Source organism: Squalius cephalus (genome assembly GCF_949319135.1).
Source record: "Squalius cephalus genome assembly, chromosome: 13".
Lineage (NCBI taxonomy): Eukaryota > Metazoa > Chordata > Actinopteri > Cypriniformes > Leuciscidae > Squalius > Squalius cephalus.
Genome location: NC_137134.1, coordinates 6,648,914 through 6,671,814, shown reverse-complemented (window position 1 = coordinate 6,671,814; position 22,901 = coordinate 6,648,914). Strand labels below are relative to the sequence as shown.

At 39.3% G+C, this 22,901-nt stretch overlaps 1 protein-coding gene across 3 annotated transcripts in view; it reads left to right on the top strand.

Moving 5' to 3' along the window:
* Positions 1 to 22,901, top strand: part of atp11b (ATPase phospholipid transporting 11B) — a 54,772-nt gene that overhangs the window by 6,865 nt on the left and 25,006 nt on the right. For all 3 annotated transcript variants that reach the window (XR_013823140.1, XM_079890063.1, XM_079890062.1), the window contains exons 2-21: positions 5,633 to 5,749; positions 5,841 to 5,930; positions 6,983 to 7,063; positions 7,198 to 7,305; positions 7,421 to 7,549; positions 8,979 to 9,082; positions 9,169 to 9,216; positions 9,392 to 9,456; positions 9,752 to 9,833; positions 9,915 to 10,065; positions 11,388 to 11,585; positions 11,669 to 11,827; positions 12,422 to 12,597; positions 12,727 to 12,795; positions 12,899 to 12,972; positions 13,050 to 13,153; positions 15,369 to 15,550; positions 21,096 to 21,299; positions 22,162 to 22,315; positions 22,454 to 22,556. Coding sequence is in view for 2 of the 3 variants with exons in the window: in XM_079890063.1 (XP_079746189.1) it covers positions 5,633 to 5,749; positions 5,841 to 5,930; positions 6,983 to 7,063; positions 7,198 to 7,305; positions 7,421 to 7,549; positions 8,979 to 9,082; positions 9,169 to 9,216; positions 9,392 to 9,456; positions 9,752 to 9,833; positions 9,915 to 10,065; positions 11,388 to 11,585; positions 11,669 to 11,827; positions 12,422 to 12,597; positions 12,727 to 12,795; positions 12,899 to 12,972; positions 13,050 to 13,153; positions 15,369 to 15,550; positions 21,096 to 21,299; positions 22,162 to 22,315; positions 22,454 to 22,556 (2,398 nt within the window). In the remaining variant the exon portion in view is untranslated. The remainder of the gene's footprint in view (positions 1 to 5,632; positions 5,750 to 5,840; positions 5,931 to 6,982; positions 7,064 to 7,197; positions 7,306 to 7,420; positions 7,550 to 8,978; positions 9,083 to 9,168; positions 9,217 to 9,391; positions 9,457 to 9,751; positions 9,834 to 9,914; positions 10,066 to 11,387; positions 11,586 to 11,668; positions 11,828 to 12,421; positions 12,598 to 12,726; positions 12,796 to 12,898; positions 12,973 to 13,049; positions 13,154 to 15,368; positions 15,551 to 21,095; positions 21,300 to 22,161; positions 22,316 to 22,453; positions 22,557 to 22,901) is intronic.

Here is a 22,901-nt window from a genome sequence, read left to right as displayed (position 1 = left end):
TTTACTCCTCCTTCCATCCACCGCCTCATTAACACACGGCTGCTAATGTTTCTTCGTGTGTGTGTGTGTGTGAGTCACGGGAAGTGTGCGCTCGGAGTCAGAGCACTAAAGCCTAATGTGATCTGTTTGCTTTTCTGGTGCCGACGTCCTCTTACACAAGCTCATCTGCTGCCGTACCAGCTGTTTCCAGCACATCATGACTCAGAATTAACCATAAAGGCTACATTTTTTTTTTTTTTTTTTTCATAACATGTTTGTTTAATGTGATCATTATTCCATTGAATATATTTTTTGTAAATGTGGCTAATGTTCAATTACGATGAGTGAATGCTCTTGGTCAGAGTGCCTGTCTGGTGAGGTATCATACGGTAGGAGTGTGTATGTAAGCAGACAGGACATCTGGTGTGTGTCATAATATTGGATCTGTGCATTAGGTCCTGAAGTGTAATAGAGTCAAAAACGATTAATTTCCTCAAAATATAGATTTTTAATGATAACTTATAAACCTTTAGGCCTTGTGTCCACCAAAGCGTTTTATATGCCGCTGGCGTATGTTTTCAATTTGTTTTCAATGGGAGCGCCGCGTTTTTTAAACGCCAGGAGCGTAACGAGGATCCGAGCGTCTATTTCACGCTGAGCACTCACCGTTTTTTAGCGGTCGCCAAGAGTTGAATAATGTTCAACTGTGGGTAAAACGCAGCGCTCATCACTGGCACTTTTTACACAGCCGTCCAATCACAGTGGAGGAGGGGCGGGGCTAACACCACACCGACCAACCACCACATTCTGCTTGGACAATGTCAACAGATGACGACAACAAGCATAATAACGGGACGAAATCATTTAAAACAAGAGCCAGAGAAAATTTGTTACATTGTATCGACATTTTAATATAGAATCAACACAGAAACAAAATATGTGTGAAATGAGATACTAGTAACACTTTCACGGATATTCCGTATCATAACAAGCAAAGCGTGATTTTGTGTGAAATACTCAGCGCAACGATTAAAGACGTGTTTACATAGAAAAACAATGGCACATTCTGAACCAGGCCAACAAAAACACATAGGCCTAATACTGGCATTTGCATCATGTATCATTTATGCAGAGATATGGTGGCCGCATATATCTTCAATAAAGCCAGCTTCCAAAAAAAATAAAAATAAAGATACAGAAAAGTATGTGTGTAAGGAAATATTGGTTCAAAATCGTGATTAAAATGGAAGTCGTGATAGAGTTTTTTGTCCCTCGTGTGAAGATGGATGCTAACTGAATGTTCAGTCGTTTTTGAAATATGCTTGTGTTTTGTGCAAGTTCGCCAGAGTGTGTGTGTGTGTGTGAACGGATGACTGGCAGGTGCTTCAGGATCTAGACGGGTCACTCCAGGACGAGTCTGCGATGGCCCTCCTCAAGCCTCCTCATTAGCTGACACTTCCCAAATGAGTGTTTAATTAAAGGTGCTTCACTGGAGAGGCAGACTCATTCTTCATAGCGGAAGTCACAGACGGTTACGCAATGCGCAGGGCAGATGAACGCCCTCTCGAACTGTCTCTCAGTAACTGGGAATTAAGAGTTAATGTAGACAGCAAACTGAAGCCGTCACACAGCTGTGCGTTAGATTTATGTGTTGGTCTGCTTGGGTCATCGCTCTGTCTATTTACACGCTTTTCTGTGTACGGATCGGTTCTGAGAAGAGATGTGGCATCACTTGTTCTCCAATTAATTTGATATGCTTAATTAGCCGCCTTGTTGTGCTCATTTATTACTGCCTGAGTTTCATTATCTCTATAATGTGGATTATTAGCGCATGAGGGAAAGAAGCATTTTTCTATTAACACAAATAAAAGAACTGAGTCACGGGTCACAGAAACCGTTTTTGTTTTGTGCGTTACGGACCGGGTCCAATTATTGAAGTGTACTGGGTCAAATATCCCTCCTAATTGTTTTTTTTTTTTAAACAGCTCCACAAAACCCCCCCACCCTAAATTTTCAAGTTTGGCATAATTAGAAAGATGCATATTCATTATAAAAACATCCAAATACTTAGAAATATCTTCATTGTTATTTGTTTTAGCTTATTTTAATGCTGGTTTTGTTTGTTTTTATAAGTCTATATTGATTTTAAGTCTATTTATAAGTCTATATTGAAGTATTTATTGATTTTATAAGTCATCTTGAGAACCACTGCTTTACAAGTAGTGCTAATTTTGTCAGCTGTTTTGATTTAGTCTTTGTCCTTTGTCTTAGTCTTTAGTTTTCATCATATTTATTTAGTCAACCTGTCCTGTTTTATTTTAGTCTGGAATGAAGTCTTGAGGCCCGTTCACACCAAGGACGATAACTATGATAATAATGATAAAGATGAAATATAAAAGAATAGCAGAGTGCACATCACAATGATAACGGCACAGAGAAACAATATTGTTGGAAACACTTTCAGAAAGATTTTTTTTTTTTCAGCTGATGAACAATAAACTCTGGGGGTAATCTTCGAAGGTTGAACAAATAATGTTTTGGTCGTCACATTAAAAATAACATTTAGCCTAAGTATGATAATATTTGTGTTTTGAAGTGCTGGAAAAAGATGTGTGACGTAAAGCATTTTACTATTCCTGCCACAATTCCATGGTTACAGTTAGTTTACTACAGTAAATCTATGGTGAATGTTGCAGATATGTGGACTTAAAGCCTATAATTCATTATATTAGTTCATTCATGGCACAATGTTTCTCCTGGTTTCCACGCCAGCGCTGTTTGATCTAATAGAGGTCTACGATTAATAACGGGGAAAGTTGAATGCTTCTGACTTGATCTCGCAGTGATGTTATTACTGCAGTGGCGAACTCGCTTTCTTCACTGGATCTCGTTGTGTAGGAACAGAGTTTGATCAAGATCGGCTATTTTCTGCACTGACATTGATGGGCCAGACTCATAAACGGTCTGTTAAAGGTATAGTGGAGGATCTTTCCGAATTTTAGATAAGACCCGCCCTCTCCACTTTTTGAATAAGTTTGATTGATTCACCAGAATGATTGACAGTTAGGAGGACCAATAGTATAGGTGATCCACCCGGAAGTAAAAAAAATCCTCCATTATACCTTTAAGCACAAAATAACGAGTAGCGCAGTTTCGTTCCGCTTTCATTACGTTTGCCATTTGATGTTGGGCAATGTTGTGGTGGTTGCGCAAAATTTTGGTCGCACCGGCAGAAAAAATGATCCAGCGAATTGTTCGGTTTGTAATGCGTACCGAACCGAAAGCCTCGTACCGAACGGCTCAATGCGAATACGTGTATCGTTACACTCCTACAAAATACCCATTTCAAACAATTGTACATCCACTGATTAATACAAAGCAATTCAAACACAGATTAAAATGTGTCCAACTGTACAGAAGATTCTCCACAGAGTTGGGCATGATATTATGTTTTTAAAAATGCAGGTTATATATATATATTTTTTTTTTTCCCTTGATAATCCATTCCTTTTTTTCTCGTACATCACTACACTGAAGAAAAGATCTGTCGTTACTTCTGTTTGATTGTGAGGAAATATGTGGTGTGCCAGGCAGCTTACTTGAGTTTGGAGGTCTTCCTTCCTCAAACATTATTATTATGCATTCTTTAAAAGTATTAGTTCACTCTCCTAACAAATCTGTGAATCAGTTAAGATGGGTTGGTAATCACAGCACAGTTTTGAGAAAAGGAGCACAAGATGTTCATGTTGGCACACAGAATGAGTTCCAGCGTCTTGGAAAGTGTGGAGGGGAAATGGAGCGGATGAGTCCAGAGATTCATACTGTAATTGAATGCATGTGTTGCCAATGGGGTTGGATGACGTGGCGAGACTTCCCTGGCTTCTCTGGGCTTGATTCAGTGGAAGACACACACCAGCTGTGCAGATTTCAGGAGAACGATTTGCATAAAGCACCAGGTGGATTGAGAGTTTGTGTCTATGCAAAGAGCCGTCACATGCTTTTGGTGTTCAACATCCCCCCCCCCCCCCAAAAAAAAATTTCTTAAGAATTTTCTCATCATTTTGTCTTAAAAGTGCGGTGAAATCTGTGAAATTTTATGTGCAAAACAGGTCTATTGTCAATAGTGTGGTGATGCATGAAGTCACTAACCAAACATCTTTCTGCAGGTCGACACGCCCAACTATTAGTGGATTACTATTAGAAAGACTGGATTTCCCATGTGAAATTTCTTTTTCTTTGCATAACACGTGTAGTATTACCTAGTATTTACGTAAAGCAGCATCCGGACTCAAAATAAGTGTGTTTTGGTGCACCACCATGGTGGGCCGATTGACAAGTTGACCGGCACAGCCCTACATTGGTCTATTTGAAATACACTGCACATTAAAAAAAACACATCGGCAAGTTTTGACCTCAAGTCTACTCTAGACAGTTATGATGAAAATATTGATGGCCTTTGAGTTGATCAGGGAGTCTTCAGCAAGAACCTCCATGCAATCAGATCATACCAAAGCCTGTTATTTTCTTTAAAATTTATCTTAAGCTCTTATAAAGATGTTCATGAATCCGACTCCTGATTTCCACACACAGTCCAAGTCTGAGAGTCACTTATGTGCATCCGGCCCGCGTCTGAAAGCAATAGCAATTCAATAGTAAGTGATTGAACTCTTGTGTGCCGTGAAAGTGCTTCCCATAATGAATTGTTTGCTGCACACTAGCTGAATTAATAATGACTTTGGCAGAGCATTATGTGCGGCCATCAGGCTCTCAGCTTCAGCTCACCATTTTTCCATAAGCTTTAAGATTATATCTCTGATTCAGCAACATATATGTGACTCTGGACCATAAAACCAGTCACAACTCGCACGGGTTTATTTGTGGCAATAGCCAACAATGCATTGTACGGAAAAATTATAGATTTTTATTTTATGCCGGAAATCATTAGGATATTAAGGAAAGATCATGTTCCATGAAGATATTTTTTAAAAATTTTTACCATAAATATATAAAAAAAAATATTTTTGTGAGTGAATGCAGCACAATCACAAACATAAATGAACAACTTTAAAGGAGATTTTAGATTTTTTTGCACCCTCAGATTTTCCAATAGTTGTATCGCGTCCAAATATTGTCCTATCATAACAAACCATACAGATGATGTATAAATCTCAATGTCCAAAAATTGACTCTTGTGACTGATTTTTGTGGTCCATTTTAGTAAAATAGGCTCCTCCCACAACGTTCTTTTTGCCTTCCTTAGCGACCGTGAATCGAAAGTTCAACTTTTTTCCGATAATTATTCTTTGAATTTCCATTGAGTTTTGTTTCGGCCTCTGTTAACCTTGAAAATCATTGTGCTCAAACTTCATTGGCTGATGGCGGCCATGTTTTTCGAGATACGCCAATGTCCTCATAGATATACATGGCACCTTGGACCAAGACACTGCATACCAATTTTCAAGTCAATCGGACTAACAGTCAGGCGGTCATAGCCCTTTTTAGGTTTTTTTCATGTTATAGCGCCACCTAGTGTTCAATCATTTTTCACCCGATCGGAACCAAACCAGTGCAGGAATGTTCAAAATTACGTTATATATTGCTCTAGATGAAATGTTGACCATGTTGTTGACCCGTCTCTCCTCATCTCTTCCAGGGCTTTGACCCTCCCCATCAGAGTGACACACGCACCGTTTACATAGCAAACAAGTTCCCACAGCATGGCCATTATATTCCTCAGAGGTTTGCAGACAACAGGATCATTTCCTCCAAGGTAAGAGAGCAGATCTACAGTCATTTGACTCACGTGTGCATGTGAATTTGACAGTGAAATCCTCCACACTGTTGTTGTTTTCTCTCTATAGTACACCATATGGAACTTTGTGCCCAAGAATTTGTTTGAGCAGTTCAGAAGAATTGCCAATTTTTATTTTCTCATCATCTTCTTGGTTCAGGTAAGCTCTCAGTTCACTCATAACCTAACTCATATTCACAAGATGCGAATTGGGAATGCAAATTACACGGGTATATATGACTTGTGCATCTGATTTGTGCAATTAATCTAATTTTGTGAATATAAATGTGGTTGTGCATTTGCAAATCATAGTTTGAATAAATTGCTGTTTGCAAATATACAAGCTTTCTTGTGAATGTGAATAAGCTTGCAGATTTGTCACCAATATTTTGTAAATAAATCTATTTGAGGTTATTTTAGCTCCATAATCCTTGGTTTGAAAAGATAATGTGGGTTCAGCATCATCAGTGTTGGATGTTTTCCAGTAAGTAAAGATTATGTTCACTACAAACACCGCAGTCGTGTGTTTAAACACAACATAACAACAAGCACTGCTCATCTCTGTCTCTCTGTGTCATGAGACCAGGAAATAACATGATATTTTGCTCTAAATTTGTGTTATTTTACTTAAATCGACTATTCTGAATCAACTATTCACGTGTTTGATATTAATATAATTACTTAAAATAGCGGAAAATGGGTTGAGTTTCAGAGCTGACAAAGAATATTATATGTAACTTTGTTCTACGTTACAGAGAAATGCTAAACCAGAATAATGAGACTTAATAATGTAAATGAACACACATATAGCTTGCCACAGCACACCGGCAAAAGTATTGATTATGAATGTGTCGGGGAAAACAGCAAAGAGACTGTCTGAACATTTTAATAATGTATTAATAAATGAGTGTCATGCAGAGATAATAGAGAGAAATACACGTTATGTTAAACATGTACTAATTCAGCTTCCACTCTCCACACAAACACTTGGATACGTGCTTAATAATAGCGCACAACATTTTCTAAGTTAGCATTAACATAAGAGCGCGGCCATATAAAATGGCTAACGCTAGGCTACGACGTGCATGTTTCAAATGTATGCATGTTTGAGTTCAATCGATCTTAAATACACGTAACCTCACGTGGGGTTAAACATGTTTTTGTGGATACACTGAACACTGTTTCTAATCAGACACTCTCTCTCCCCCACAGTTGATGATTGACACACCCACTTCCCCTATAACTAGTGGACTTCCCCTTTTTTTTGTCATCACAGTAACTGCCATCAAACAGGTGAGCACATGAGCGTTCTCCAAATGTGCCGTTTTGACAGCTAATGCGTGACGTGTAGACAGCATTGTGCCAGTGTGATTGGAGGATAACCATGTAGTTGTGTGTTTTTCATAATCCTGCTCACACACACGCAGGGGTTTGAAGACTGGCTGCGGCACAAAGCTGATAATGAAGTGAACGGAGCACCTGTGTTTGTTGTGCGCAGCGGCAGTCTGGTCCAGACCCGATCCAAGAACATCCGAGTGAGTTCAGGCCAACGCCACTGCTAACAGACGTTCAGAAAACACCACAGTGGATCCGTTGTATGCCATGTTGGTTGATCTTCCTCACACTGAAGTTCACCCTGTGTTCTTGTAGGTTGGTGATATTGTGAGAGTAGCCAAAGATGAGACGTTTCCTGCAGATCTGGTGCTCTTATCATCGGACCGGGCCGAGGGGACGTGCCACATCACCACTGCTAGCCTGGATGGAGAGACTAACCTGAAGGTCTGCTTTCTGCTCATGAACACTGGACTTATCAGAGCGCTTAATCAATCATTATGTGACTTGTCGTCACTTTCAGCGATATCCACTTTGTGTGTTATATCAGTGTATTTTCTGACTGATTCTGCTGTCAGGTGTAACAGTTAGACTGAGTTAGTGATGCACTGAAATTTTGAAATTGTTTTCAGCCCAAACAGCAACTTTTCAGTTTTGGAAATGGAAATTTTATTGATGGAAGTAGTGACGTTTAATTAGCGAATCTCCGATTTTCTTGATTTTAATCGATACTGATATGGATTCTTAAGTCTCAAGATCAATCTTTAAGTCTATAAGCTATTTTTAGGGGTTCAAGCGTGTAGCGATAAAACCGTATTGTAATAAGTCATGATTATGAAGCCGAGATTGTTTAAAAAAACAACTTTCGCAAACTAGTCCTAGGCTTTTGGCTCAACCTCTTGGTCAATATTTATAATAAAAAATGTAACTTTGGCTTTTGGATAGTTATAGCTGAGGCATTTGGAAAATAGGCATAGCCAAGTCCACCCAAAAGTCTATCAGTCCTAAATGAAAACTCGAAACTCACAAAACTTCATGAAAATAGGTGAGGACATGCGACATATGATTCTAAACAAGCATGCACACTTTAATGGGGATCGGCCCATAGTTGAGGCTATAACTGTTAAAAAGCTCCTCTGTAAATTGCCTGAAAATGGTCTTTTCCATCAATGATCTTGGTGGTTTCAGGCTAGTTAAAGAAAACATTATACCTTTTTACGCTTGTGCTTAAAGGCCTTAAAAGGCTTGAACCCTGATAATTGCTTCCAGCTATTTTAGTTTCTGTTTTTACATAAAACTAAACATTAATTGTAGCTCAACTGACATAGAATAAACGCATTAAGCTTTGCTACTGTTAATATGAAACATCTCAGCTTTTAAATTCTGTCTGTTTATCTCAAACCACAAACAAGAAATACTTGAAATAAGAAATAAGTCGTGATGGATCGCAGTAGCGCCTCAGCTCAAGCGGCACGTGAACCGATCATCTCTGCCTCTTTACTACTAGTTACAGCACCAGATACACATGAATGAACATCAGAAGGAATGTGGAAATATACAGTACAACTTACTGAAAACTGTCATGTCTCATGATCAATGTTTCAACCGCAGAAAGAGGTCAATAAAACAGCTTGTAAACTTATCACTCAACATCAAATTTACCTCAGGAAAGTCATTCAATGCCCATAAACGTATTACTTCGCTAGAAAGAATAACTCAAGAGAAGAGCATTCTGACAAATAAATGCACTATATTATATATTCATTGTAAAATATTAATTCTTAAGATGATTGTAACTTCTGTGCCTGCTGTCCAGCTACAGTAGTATAGCATGTGTGTGTGTGTGTGATCTAACGCTGGATCTGCTGATGTGCAGACCCATTATGCGGTGCCAGAGACGGCTGTGTCTCAGTCGGTGTCGCGGCTCGAGTCTCTGCAGGCCGTGGTGGAGTGCCAGCAGCCGGAAGCTGATTTATACAGGTGACACCACTCACACACAGCTTCACACTCATACTCATCCACGTTTGATTGTATAAGTGCTGACACAGCACATTCTCGCTTATCAGGTTTGTCGGGAGAATAACAGTAACCCAACAAGGAGAGGAGATAGTCAGGTAAGACATCTGAGATCAGCACGCTTTTCACTGGATGATAGAAAGGCTCAACACAAATGTATTTAAATATCTATTAAATAAATGTACAAATATTTATTTATTTTTAAATATGTTTTTTATTAAGTATTTAGGTTATTTATTTATTATTATTATTATTTTTTGTTCATCTTTTCAGACCTTTAGGACCAGAAAACCTCCTGCTTCGAGGAGCAAGATTAAAAAACACCAAAGAAATATTTGGTACGGCATTATTTCTTTCCAACTTAGGACATTTAGAGTCAACATGAATTCAAAATGGCCCATATTTACTTTCATAATATATGTTTGCGACTTACACCACAAACAAGTGTTTGTATTCTTACATCAAAATTGTGAACTTTTTCCTTTTCTCCTGATATCATGAATTGGTCTCAGTTCTCAACCTCCTGTCCTTCTCTATGAGTGGACAAAGGAGTAAGGATAGGGGGAGTTAATATTAGCATGTATGCTGTAATTTGCTTTGATGCTGGAGTATAACTGGTCTGGCATCATGCAGGTGTGGCGGTGTACACGGGCATGGAGGCCAAGATGGCTCTGAACTACAAGTGCAAATCCCAGAAGAGATCTGCGGTAGAGAAGTATGCGCTCCCATGCTCTCCCTCTGCAGTTCAGTGATGCTCTGTTATGCCTACATCGTCTCTCTCGTGTCTCTTGTGCAGATCCATGAACACGTTTCTCATCATCTACTTGGGCATTCTGCTGTTTGAAGCCATCCTCAGCACGATCTTGAAGTACGCCTGGCAGGCCGAGGACAAGTGGAACGAGCCGTTTTACAATCGCAAGACTGATCAAGAGAGAAACAGCAGCCAGGTCACTTTAATTTACACTTGGCTTATGATGGTTATATTAGTACTAGTGCTGCCAATCAATTAAAAAAATGATTAGTCTTTAATCGCATTTAAAAAGACTTATGTTTTTTATATATTTTATAATGTAATAATTTCACAGTTAATCTCCAAATTAATGTAGACAACATAAAGACAGTATATTTTAAATACTTGTTTAATGGCCCATTTTTATGAATGAAGGCCAGTGTCACTGATACCAATACAGCTACTGACTAACTCTAGCCAAAGGATGACAGAAAAAAACTGATTCTGCGTTAAATATTTTAACGCATTAAACTGAACATAAATGCATTGCATGCGTTAACGTTGACAGCCCTAATTATTACCAGAGCCCGTCTACGGAGAGCCTGCCCACTCCCTATCAAGTCCTGTTATACCGAATATTGGTTGTAGTTCCACCAGAGCTCCACTGGGGGCGATCGCCCATGAGTGCAGAATGAATGGGAGTCTATGGGGCTAGACGGCTAAATTTGTCTCTTTCACCCGATTGCCGTTGAGAAATCTCAGATTTGATTGTAGGTTTTGCAAGTTCAACATGGGTTATAGGTCGAAAGTTGAATGAACGAGTACTTATGTCCTTTCGATTTCTTACAGGTTGAGTTGTTGTTGCCCATAACACGCTAGCATTCTGCTAATGAACGCTGATTGGTCAGTGAAGGACTGATTACGACCAGAGATACCGCTTGATGGCATCGTGGCATCCGAAGCGGGACCAGAAACAAACAAAACAAAACCTCTTCTAGCACGTGTGTTTCCCTGTGTCAGCTGTGTTGTGTGTTTACCTGTGTCAGCTGTGTTGTGTGTTTACCTGTGTCAGCTGTGTTGTCGATGCCTCGAGAGAAAAGAAAGTGCAGAGCGCGAAAGCACCAAAGTGACTGAAGGATTGCTGTAAAGCAGTATCTCTGGTCGTACGATGTGTATGACGTCATTGACATTTTAAAAGACTTTTTAAAGCAAATAAGTGACTCTAAAAAATCTAACACCCAGCAATGTAATTTCTTTGCATCTCCTTTCGAATACAACATTCAAATTACTAGACAAAAAATGATATCCTGAGAAAAGTGGATTTTGAGGAGTATAGCGCCATAGACCTCCATTCATTCTGCACTCGTCCAGTTCAGAAGCCGGAAGTTTCCTGAGAGTGGAAGTTCTCCCCTTATTAGACATTCTCTGTTATTACATTTGAAGAATTACACTTTAGCATATGTGGCACCTGGCGGCTCTTTGATGGCCACAAAACTAGAAGGTTTTATTCAAGTTTGGTGGCGATTTTTCTCCTCACAGATTTTGAAGTTTATTTCTGACTTCCTGGCGTTCCTGGTGTTGTACAACTTCATAATCCCAATCTCGCTGTACGTGACTGTCGAGCTGCAGAAGTTTCTGGGCTCTTTCTTCATCGTTTGGGACTTGGATTTATACCATGAAGAGAGTGACCAGAAGGCTCAGGTCAACACGTCAGACCTCAATGAGGAGCTGGGCCAGGTGTGTGTGTGTGTGAGAGAACTGTTTGGCCAGCTGTAGTTCTGCCTGAGATGAGTGAAACTATACTAATGTTGCGCCCGCAGGTGGAGTATGTTTTCACGGACAAAACGGGAACCCTCACTGAGAACGAGATGCAGTTTAGGGAGTGCTCCATCAACGGTATCAAATACCAGGAGATCAACGGGAAGCTCGTGCCTGAAGGAATGACAGAAGATTCCCCAGACGGATCGGTGCCTTGTTTGGTATGCTTCATTTCTGATATAATTCTGTTGGTGAGGATAGTGGCGCAGAAATTACACACTTCACCTTTAATTTAAGATTAGCTCATTTAAAAAAAAAAAATATTCCAATTAATTTTCACTGTAGTGAAGTAAAAATTATCTTTTTATTAATTATAGCCACAAGCAGCAATTATCTGGGTCAAAGCACAATTGAAAGACATTACCAAAATAGCAAAAAGAAAACTTGTGTTTTGCTACACCTGTGTTTAAGTCACAGTTGCACTATTAGGAGTTTAAGATTTATTTATAGCATTGGAAATTCATGAAGTTTGGCAGGTATCCTCCGAATGTTTCATGAAGTTTGGATGATGTGATCGCAGATTAGTCAGTATTCGCTGGGGGCGTGGCCAAGTGTGCCCAAAAGCCTATCATTCCTAGAGGAAAACGCAGCACATGCGACACATGATTCTAGAGAAGCACGCAAACTTTTATGGAGATCGGGCCATAAGTGGGGCTATAAAAGCTTTAAAAAACATATATTTCCTTAGTAAATTAAATTGATCACATTCTTCAACCAGTCATGTTTTAAGCTGTATCTGTGTGTGTACATTTCAGAGCAGGGAAGAGGAGTTGTTCCTGAAAGCCGTCTCACTGTGTCACACGGTGCAGATCAGTTATGATCAAACAGATGGGCCGGGAGACCCGTTCTCACACGCCAATGGCTTCTCGCCTCAGATGGAGTATTATGCCTCCTCTCCTGATGAGAAAGCACTAGTGGAAGCCACCAAGAGGTGAGATCAGTGTCCATCTCACCTACTGCCAAACACACACTTTTGACCCTACCTGTTGAAATATTTGACCACTGTTTGAAGAACTATGTGTGTGTTAAAAATGTATTTAAATTATGTGTTTGACTGCAGGATGGGTGTCACATTCATAGGAAGCCATGGAGAAATCATGGAGATTAAAACATTTGGAAAAGCAGAGAAGTACGTCTAACTATAGTAACGTTCATTTTAGGCCGCTAAATGGGAGGCGGATATCTAAGGTTGTTTAGAGTTGTGTTTTGAACAGCTGTCGTTCCTCACGCAGGTACAAGCTCCTCCACGTCCTGGAGTTTGACGCGGACCGCAGGAGGATGAGCGTGATTCTGCAGACGCCCTCAGGCATGTGCCTCTGAACACGCATGCGCTGTTTATCAGCGAACCGCAGACTTGCCTAACGATGTGCCGTCTCTCATCAGGTGAAAAGCTGCTGTTTACAAAGGGAGCCGAATCAGCCATCCTCCCCTACGCCAAGAGCGGCGAGATCGACAAGACCCGAGTCCACGTGGATGAGTTTGCTCTGGTGAGCGCTCTAGATCATGCTCTCATGCTTGCTTTCTAGCTCAGTCTAGATCAGGGTTCACCAATCTCGGTCCTGGAGGGCCGCTGTCCTGCAGAGTTTAGCTCCAACCCCAATTAAACACACCTGAACCAGCTAATCAAGGTCTCACTAGGCATACTAGAAACTTTCAAACAGGTGTGTTGGAGCTAAACTCTGCAGGACAGCGGCCCTCCAGGACCGAGATTGGTGAACCCTGGTCTAGATGGTGATGCTTGCAAAGTGTCACTGTTGCTCATAAGTGGTCAAATGGACAAACTTCAGTGTACAGCTCGTCCTCGTCAATGGATTTTCGGACTTGTGGAGAAGTGTGGTATTTTTAGAACAGAATGACAGGTGTTGGGATCTGATTGATTGGCGTATCTTGCCGAAAATCCGCTGGGAAACTTAGTGAAAAACTCTTAAAAAGACTATTTTAGACTAATAATAGTGTGTAACAGTATTCACACAGTTTTCGTTGTGATTGGCTTGACTGGATAGAGCCTGTTTCATTCATTTGCACTCTCTGTAGAACGGTGTTATTTTAGTATCATTCTTCAGAAATATTTTTTGTATTCCCAAAAACAAGTCCGAAAATAAGTAAAGGCAAAATATGTATGACTTTTGGATTAAAATATCCACAAACCACTAGAAAAATGTTATATATTTTGTTGACTTGTGTACTTACATCATCCCGAATGTTTCCCATTATATTTAACTCCAGAGAAATTAGCTATTTTAACCAGTGTAACGGCCTGTCAATAACATCAGATCCGCGTTACCCTCGATTTCTGGTTTAACTTTCAGAGAAACCACGGAAAAACAAAGACGCTTTAATATATTATGTTTTATTAGACGGGTGAGCAACTGTTTGGATTCTTTATCGACAGAAAACGAATCATTGTTATATAGCTCAACACAGTTAGTCTGATTGTTTGAATCTCTTGTTTTCTTGATTTACCGCGAGTACCATGTTTGTACCATGTCTCAGAGACAACACTATTTTGTCAAGAGGCTAACATAACATAATCAGAAAGAGCTTTATTTAGTAACAGTAATGCAGCATTTTCTCCACCACAATGTTTTAAAATGAATTGCAATCCATTTAGTAATCTTTCTTTTTAGTAAACTCTGTGAACACACACACTGTTCTCAATGCTGGAGTTCATGTTTAGAGCCCCTGGTGATACTTCCAGCACAGTTTCATGTTGTGTCGAGCCTTCTTAGTGTTTTAAAAATAGAGATTTTTGATGCTATCATAGTCGTGCCCCATTCACTCCCATTCAACAGGCAATTTGACCGAAAACGGAAATACGGTCAAACTTAAAAGTGGCGTTTCCATCCTAATTATGCTTTTAAACGAAAGTTTGCCTCGGGTAGATTCACAAAAAGACCCTAGGTTGCATTCTGGCGAGAGCTACGCTTTAAATCCACGCTCATTCACTGCGTCACCAAGCTACGCCTGTGTTATTGTTTAGAATAAGAGGCCTGTAGCGGCGAAACTTGCATACTGTGCCTTTAAGAAAGAAATGTGTTCTTAATAATGTTTAGTGATTCCGTCCCCGTAATATCATCGAGATTTGGGCTACCTAGAGACACACTAGCGATCATCTCAGAATGCCCGAGCCTCCTCCCTCAAGCATGGGTGTGCGAGCACCACTTTCATCACAGCGCTTAAAAGTTTATTTGGAGTTTCGAGGTCTGGTCTGAGGTCAGCTTTTCTAATTCAAGTGATGTTGATGAGAGTGGTGCAGTTAATTAGCTCAGTTTGGTGTCCTCGTTATCAGCTAAACCCATGAGAGTGTCTGCAGACCCACATCACCACTGTCTGTCACATGGTAGCACACACACACACTGGGCAGTCTCACAGGATTGCATTGAGACTCATGGGATGTTTCAGACACAACAGCCTCATTGAAATGCTCCTCCATGCGCTGAATGCTCCCTATGACTGTGCTTAAGAGCATTAACTTAATTATGGATGTGGATCTCAAGATTGTGGCTTCTAAGCAACGTCTTGGCCAGCAGTTCGCTGTCCGTTCTCCTTCGCATCAACTTTCGTATTACATTATTGTGTGTATAATTTAGCGGATTTTATCCTCCGTTTGGACACAAATCAGTAAAATGGAGAAGTTTACGAGAAACTTTTGCCAGCGCACTAAATTATGTTCATGCTGGGTTTCCTGCGTGACTTTTGCAGAAGGGTTTGCGGACATTAGTGGTGGCCTGCAGACACTTCAGTGCGGATGAGTATCGGGAAGTGGACCGGCGGATCCATGAGGCCAGGACGGCTCTGCAGCAGAGAGAGGAGCGACTGGTGGAGGTCTTCAACTTCATCGAGAAAGACCTGGAGCTGCTGGGAGCGACTGGGGTGGAGGACAAGTGAGTCAGCGCACACACACACACACACACACACACACACACACAAACACAAACAAGAATGAGGTGGAGACTGATGTCTCATACGTACAAGCAAATTCATGCTGGTCAGATGAGGTTATAAATCATATTTTAAATGAACATCAATATAACAATTAATACTTTTGGAATATACTTTTTCTAAAATATAATTTTAGAAAACAGTTTTTTTTACCAAAACCTGTATTATCAAGTCAAGTTTATTTATATAGTGCTTTTCACAGTACAGATTGTATCAAAGCAGCTTCACAGTATTAAATTAAAATAATACATCAATGTTTGTTTCTAGTGTAAAACGTCCACATTTGGTAATGCTGATCAATGGTATTGTTGATTGATTAATTAAATTAAATATCCCCAAATATCCCCAACTGAGCAAGCCAAAGGCAACAGTGGCAAGGAACCGAAAAACTCCATCAGGTGACCTAATGGAGAAAAAAAAACCTTGGGAGAACCCAGGCTCAGTCGAGGGCCAGTTCTCCTCTGGCGTTTATGAACTAGAGACCGGATTTAACTGTAAGATTAAAAGTATTATATGAATGCCTGGCTGAAGAGATGCGTCTTTAATCTAGTTTTAAACTGGGAGAGCGAGTCTGAGCAACGAACAGTATCAGGAAGGCTATTCCAGAGTTTTGGAGCTAAATGTGAAAATGCCCTCCCTCCTTTGGTGGATCTGGATATCCTAGGTATGACCAAAAGCCTCGAATTTACTGACCTTAAAGAGCGCGATGGATTATAGGGCGATAGAAGATCCGTTAAATAGACTGGAGCTAAGCCGTTTAGGGCTTTATAAGTCAGGAGCAATACCTTGTAATTAATACGGAACTTTATAGGTAACCAGTGTAGTGATGATTAAAATTGGTGTTATATGATCATATTTTCTTGATCTAGTAAGAACTCTAGCGGCGGCATTTTGGACTAACTGTATCTTGTTTATTGAGGATGCAGGACAACCAGCTAATAAAGCATTACAGTAATCTAGTCTCGAGGTCATGAATGCATGAACTAACTTTTCTGCATCAGAAACAGATAGCATATTACGTAGCTTAGCAATGTTTCTAAGGTGGAAAAAGGCTGTTCTTGTAACATATGAAATATGATTTTCAAAAGACAGGTTGCAGTCTAATATAACACCCAGGTCTTTTACTGTAGAGGATAAAGTAACAGGACATCCTACTATGTTAAAGTTGTATTGTGAGAGGTTTTGTTGGCGGTTTTTTGAACCGATGATTAGTACCTCTGTCTTGTCTGGATTTAATAAAAGAAAATTGCGTGTCATCCAATCTTTTATATCTTTAACACACACTGTCAATTTGGATAATTTAGCGTTTTCATCTGGCCGTGATGAAATATAGATTTGAGTGTCATCAGCATAACAATGGAAACTAATTCCATGTTTCCTTATAATATTTCCAAGTGGCAGCATATATATTGAGAATAATAGAGGGCCTAACACAGATCCCTGCGGCACTCCATAGTTTACTGGAGTTATGATCGATTTTTCTCCATTTAAATAGACAAAATGGTAGCGGTCAGATAAATACGATCTAAACCAGCTTAATGCTTGTCCTTGAACACCAGTATAATTTTGTAGTCGATCTAAGAGTATTGTATGATCTATAGTATCGAACGCAGCACTAAGATCAAGTAAAACTAGTATTGAGATACAGCCTTGGTCAGAAGCTAAGAGTAAATCATTTGTGATTTTAACGAGCACAGTTTATTTTTTGAACTGTAAAGTTGTTTGTGGTCATTTTAAGGTTTGAATGCTGCTATAGATCTCGCTGTTCCCCACGCATATGGAGTACATTTTATTTGTGAAGGTCTTTAAAGGTCCTAAAAAGGCTTAAAAGTCTATTTCTGACATGCTCCATTCTGACAACACTATGGATTTGTCTCTAGCTGTTATGGCTCAGCGTAGACGGTGTAATGCTAGCGGATATTAGCCATTAGCTGATACGTTTTCCTGTTTCTCCTTTAAGTGTCAGAAGCGGGACTTTTATTTTGACAGCGCTGAAAGTGAGCATTGTAGTCTGTGTGACAGTGAATGGTGAACAGTCAGTGTGATAGTGACAGCGGTGTGATGCGTTCACACTCTTCCGACACGCGCTCCTGACGATTGGACGGCCTGTCCTGCGTCGGGAACAGGAGTCGGCGGTGAGCCGGTGTGCGGCGGCGGCTGGTAATGCGGTTTGACATGTCGCTGTGACTCACACAGCTCTCTGTGGACTTAAGGTCAGCCATCAATCTGTGTCTACATGCCAACAGCATCATCAGACTGAGGAAGGCATGCAGGGACACGGGATCTTATCTGGAATGACCGTCGTTGGGATTCCCATGAGCCTTTTGACAAGCCATTAAAACTATTAAACCACAGAGGATACACATCCTCCAGTCTACTCAATGAGCATCATGATCCTCACACACGTCTGACAGGTCATGTGATCCGCTTCACTGTATTCATCACGGAGGAACTGTATAGAGCTAAATGTAGGATTTAGCAAAATGCAAAGTTTCGCTTTTTTATTTACTGCAGTGCCAACTTTTCTGATCATTTTCCCAGGATAATTTACAGCTATAGCTGTGAGATCATTTCTTTATGTATCCAAAATGGACTTTATAACTGTATATATCCTATAAAATGCTCTGATGTCCACGAGGTATTTCTGCCAGATATCATCAGTTTTGCCCCAACAGCTTTCTGTCTGAAGGTCACAGTTACATTTTTGCCAGCAAAATCCAGTTGTTTCAATAGAAATGAATTTTTGGTTTCAAAGGATTCTTGAGTTTCGAAAGATTCATTCCCCGCTTTGACCAACAGAAAGCTAATGAGCTGATGCAGTTATCCTAAAGCACAGTCAAGTTTTTCTGTGGAGAAAACACAGACTCTCGAGTCTCTCAACCCACCCAGATGAACACCAGTGTGAACTAGGGCTGGTGAAGGGGACATATACAGGTCTGAAGGGGACAGTAGCAAGAACTGGTCGTTTGAGTTTTAAAGGAGAGCGCATTTTTGTGTTCTCAATACCATTGTCACACACTGATGTTTAAAGTCACTTTGAAACCAAGCGGTTTTCTGTTGGTCAACATGGCGGATTCGTGTGACAAGCTGACCCTGATTGTGAGCGTTGTCATCAGCGAGGCACTTCTCACACGTTACGCCTGTAGAGATCGGGATGGCTTGAGTTTGGCTTTGACAGGGATGAGCTGTTTCTGTGTGTCCAGGGATTAATCGGGCCTCAGGGAAAACAGCAAGCCTTGCTGTCTCTAGAGCAAAGCCAACACTTGTACTTACTGTATTTAATGTTTTCTAAATGAGATCTAGATCACTGAACCCGAGAAGGAAGTGCGCTTTGACACTCGTGCTCTTTCAGATTAATCCTAGATTTGTTATTTTGTGTTCATTGCAATGAAGTATTAATTTTTTTTAGCATGATGACTCAGACATGTTCTTGTAGTTTTTTTTTGTATAATGAACACAAATGAATATCATTGTCTTAAAGGGATAGTTCACTTTGAAATTAAATTTTGGTATGTTTTAGCTTACCTCAAGGGCATCCAAGATGTAGGTGTCTTTTTTTCCACAGTAGTTTCAATTTTGATATTTTTAGGTCAAACCGTTCTTGTCTGTCAGTCCTATAATGCAGGTCTGTGGTCACTGTCTCAAAGAGCATGCACAGAGTCCAAATTAAAACAATTCCCCATCGTCCAAATTAAACAATTCCCCATCGTAAGTACACATTGACGGCCTAAGACACGAAACGAGCGGTTTGTGTGAGAAAACGAACAGTATTTATATTATTTTTACCTCTTATAACACACCCACGTCCAAGTGATCTGAGGGCGCGCGCGCATCCTGGTGTGTGACGTGTGCGCAGACTGGTGCATAGAAATATATACACTAGATGTCGCCTTGGCTGCGGCAGTTCATTGGAACGAATGTCTTTAAGGCAACCTCTGGTGTATATATATCTATGCACCAGTCTGCGCACACGTCACACACTAGGAAGCGCCCACGCCCTCAGATCACTTGGACGTGGCTGTGTACAAAAGTTAAAAATAATATAAATACTGTTCGTTTTCTCACACAAACCGCTCGTTTCGTGTCTTAGGCCGTCAATGTGTACTTACGATGGGGAATTGTTTAATTTGGACGATGGGGAATTGTTTTAATTTGGACTCTGTGCATGCTCTTTGAGACAGTGACCACAGACCTGCATTATATGACTGAGAGACAAGAACGGTTTGACCTAAAAATATCAAAATTGAAACTACTGTGGCAAAAAAGACACCTACATCTTGGATGCCCTTGAGGTAAGCTAAAACATACCAAAATTTAATTTCAAAGTGAATTATCCCTTTAAAGAAGTATTCTATAAATATGGTGTCAAACATGTTCATTGACTTCTTAAGAAACCCCATATTAAAGGAATCATTCTATTTGAATCTACACTGTTTTTCAGATATGAATATGTGTGTGTATACATTTACACATTTACCAGATGCCTGAAAACTCAGGGTATTTGGTGTACCACTTTAATTACCTTTAATAACCTTTTTATTTAGTGATTTAGTTTTCCCTGGTTAAGCATTAGTGCAAAAAAAAAGCAAAGTAGTTAATAATTAACTGGAAACAGTGTCTTTATTTCATGTTATTGGTGAAAACACAAAAAAAATTAGACAAGTACATTTAAGAGTAAATATTTGATAATATATAAATATGTAATAATAAATAAAATAATAATTTTTGGTTCAAAATAAAAGGTTCATATACATATATATATATATATATATGTATATGTATATGTATATATATGTATATGTATTATTATTATTTTTATATATATATATATATAATTATTATTATTATTATTATTATTATTATTATTATATATATATATCTTTTTTTTAGAAAGTTAATCATTTATTTTGAAAGTTATTTATTTATTTTGAAAGTTATATATTTATTTATTTATTTTGAAAGTTATTTATTTATTTTAAATGTTATATATTTATTTATTTATTTTAAATGTTATATATTTATTTATTTATTTTGAAAGTTATTTTATTTATTTTGAAAGTTATTTATTTATTTATTTAGAAAGTTTTTTATTTATTTATTTAGAAAGTTTTTTTTTTTTTTTTTTTTTTTTTACGTTTTAAAGGTATTATTTGCTCATTTTAATCACATCACTTTAATTGCATCACTTTTCATTCATTGAAATGAAATAAATATTAACTGAAATAAAATATTTTAACAAATTAAGCTTATTTTATTTCAGCTAGTCTGACATTTCTGATTTTCATTTGGTTCAAGCTGCAGTGCTAAAATAACTTTAACTAACTCAATTAAAATATAACTTAAAACACTAGATAGACATTTGTGCATATATATATAAAAAACTGAATTCAAAACTAATACAGCAGTTTAAAGTCACATGTCTTCACCACAGCATCACACTATAGTGCTTTTAATTGTGGTTGTATGTGTGTGTGTGTGTGTGTGCAGGCTGCAGGACAAGGTCCAGGAGACGATCGAAGCGCTGCGATTGGCTGGGATCAAGGTGTGGGTGTTGACCGGTGACAAGCACGAGACGGCGGTCAGCGTGAGCCTCTCCTGTGGTCATTTCCACCGCACCATGAACATCCTGGAGCTCGTGCAGCAGAGATCAGACAACGAGTGTGCCGAGCAGCTCCGCAGGCTCGCCAGGAGGTACGGTACATCACTCATGCCATATGTGACCCTGGACCACAGAACCAGTCACACGGGTCCAGTTTTAGAAATTGAGATGTATATATCATCTGAAAGCTGAATGAATAAGCTTTACATTGATGTATGATTTGTTAGGATGAATATTTGGACGAGATAATCTGGAATCTGAGGGTGCAAAAACATCGAAACATTGAGAAAATCTCCTTTAAAGTTGTGCATTTAAGTTGGCGATTGTGCTGCATTCACTCACAAAAATACATGTTTTATATATTTACGGTAGGAAATTTACAAAATATCTTCATGGAACATGATCTTTACTTAATATCCTAATGATTTTTGGCATAAAAGAAAATTTGATAATTTTGACCCATACAATGTATTGTTGGCCATTGCCACAAATATACCCGTGCGACTCGTGACTGGTTTTGTGGTCCAGGGTTACATATAATGGCCAATAAGGCCTGCACTCTCAAAAAAACAACGAAAACTGTTACTATTTTGGGTTACTTTATTTTAAGATGATGTTACAGTGTAATTATATATTTAAGTACTGAGTAATATTAATTAACTACATGTACTTACTATAGAATAGGGTTAGGGTAGGATTAGGGTTTGGTTGAGGGTTAACTGCATGTAATTATGCATAATTAACTATTATTACTATGGTAAGTACATGTAACATATGTAACAAGGACACTGTAAATTAAAGTGTTACCCTATTTAATTTGTTAATTTGTCAGGGCAAGTGAAAATGTGACCATTTTAAGGCTTAGAAAAAGCCCTGAACTCATGTGTTGTTGATGGAGAAATGTTAAGCTGGTGTGTTTGAGATGGGTGTGATGGTGTGCCTGTGTTTGTCCAGGATCAAAGAGGATCATGTGATCCAGCACGGGCTGGTGGTGGACGGGGCGAGTCTTTCTCTGGCTCTGCGGGAACATGAGAAACTCTTCATGGATGTGTGTAAGAACTGCTCAGCGGTGCTCTGCTGCAGAATGGCTCCTCTCCAGAAAGCCAAGGTGAGTTACCTTACCCCTTCGTGTGTGTGTGTGTTCGGGTTTCAGGCCAGAGGTCGCACACACTTATACGCTATATTGCCCCACACTACCCTGTTGTTTTCATAGCGCTGGTGTTAAAGGCTCCTGTGTGTTTGGCAGGTGGTGAGACTGTTGAAGACTTCCCCAGAGAAGCCCATTACATTAGCCATCGGAGATGGAGCCAATGATGTCAGCATGATCCAAGAGGCTCACGTTGGTATCGGTAGGTGTCCGAACAGGAATTTAAAGGGATTGTTCACCCAAAAATTAAAATTAGCACATGATTACCCTCACCCTAAAGCCATCCTAGGTGTTTATGACATACGTATTTCAGTCGTGTAAGAAAATGCATGGCTCCACTTCAGAAGGCCTTTATTTAGGAACTGTGAGGAGCACTTTAATCATGGATAGATGCACTTTTATGATGGATAGATGCACTTTTATGATGGATAGATGCACTTTTATGATGATAGATGCACTTTTATCATGGATAGATGCACTTTTATGATGGACAGATGCACTTTTATCATGGACAGATGCACTTTTATGATGGACAGATGCACTTTTA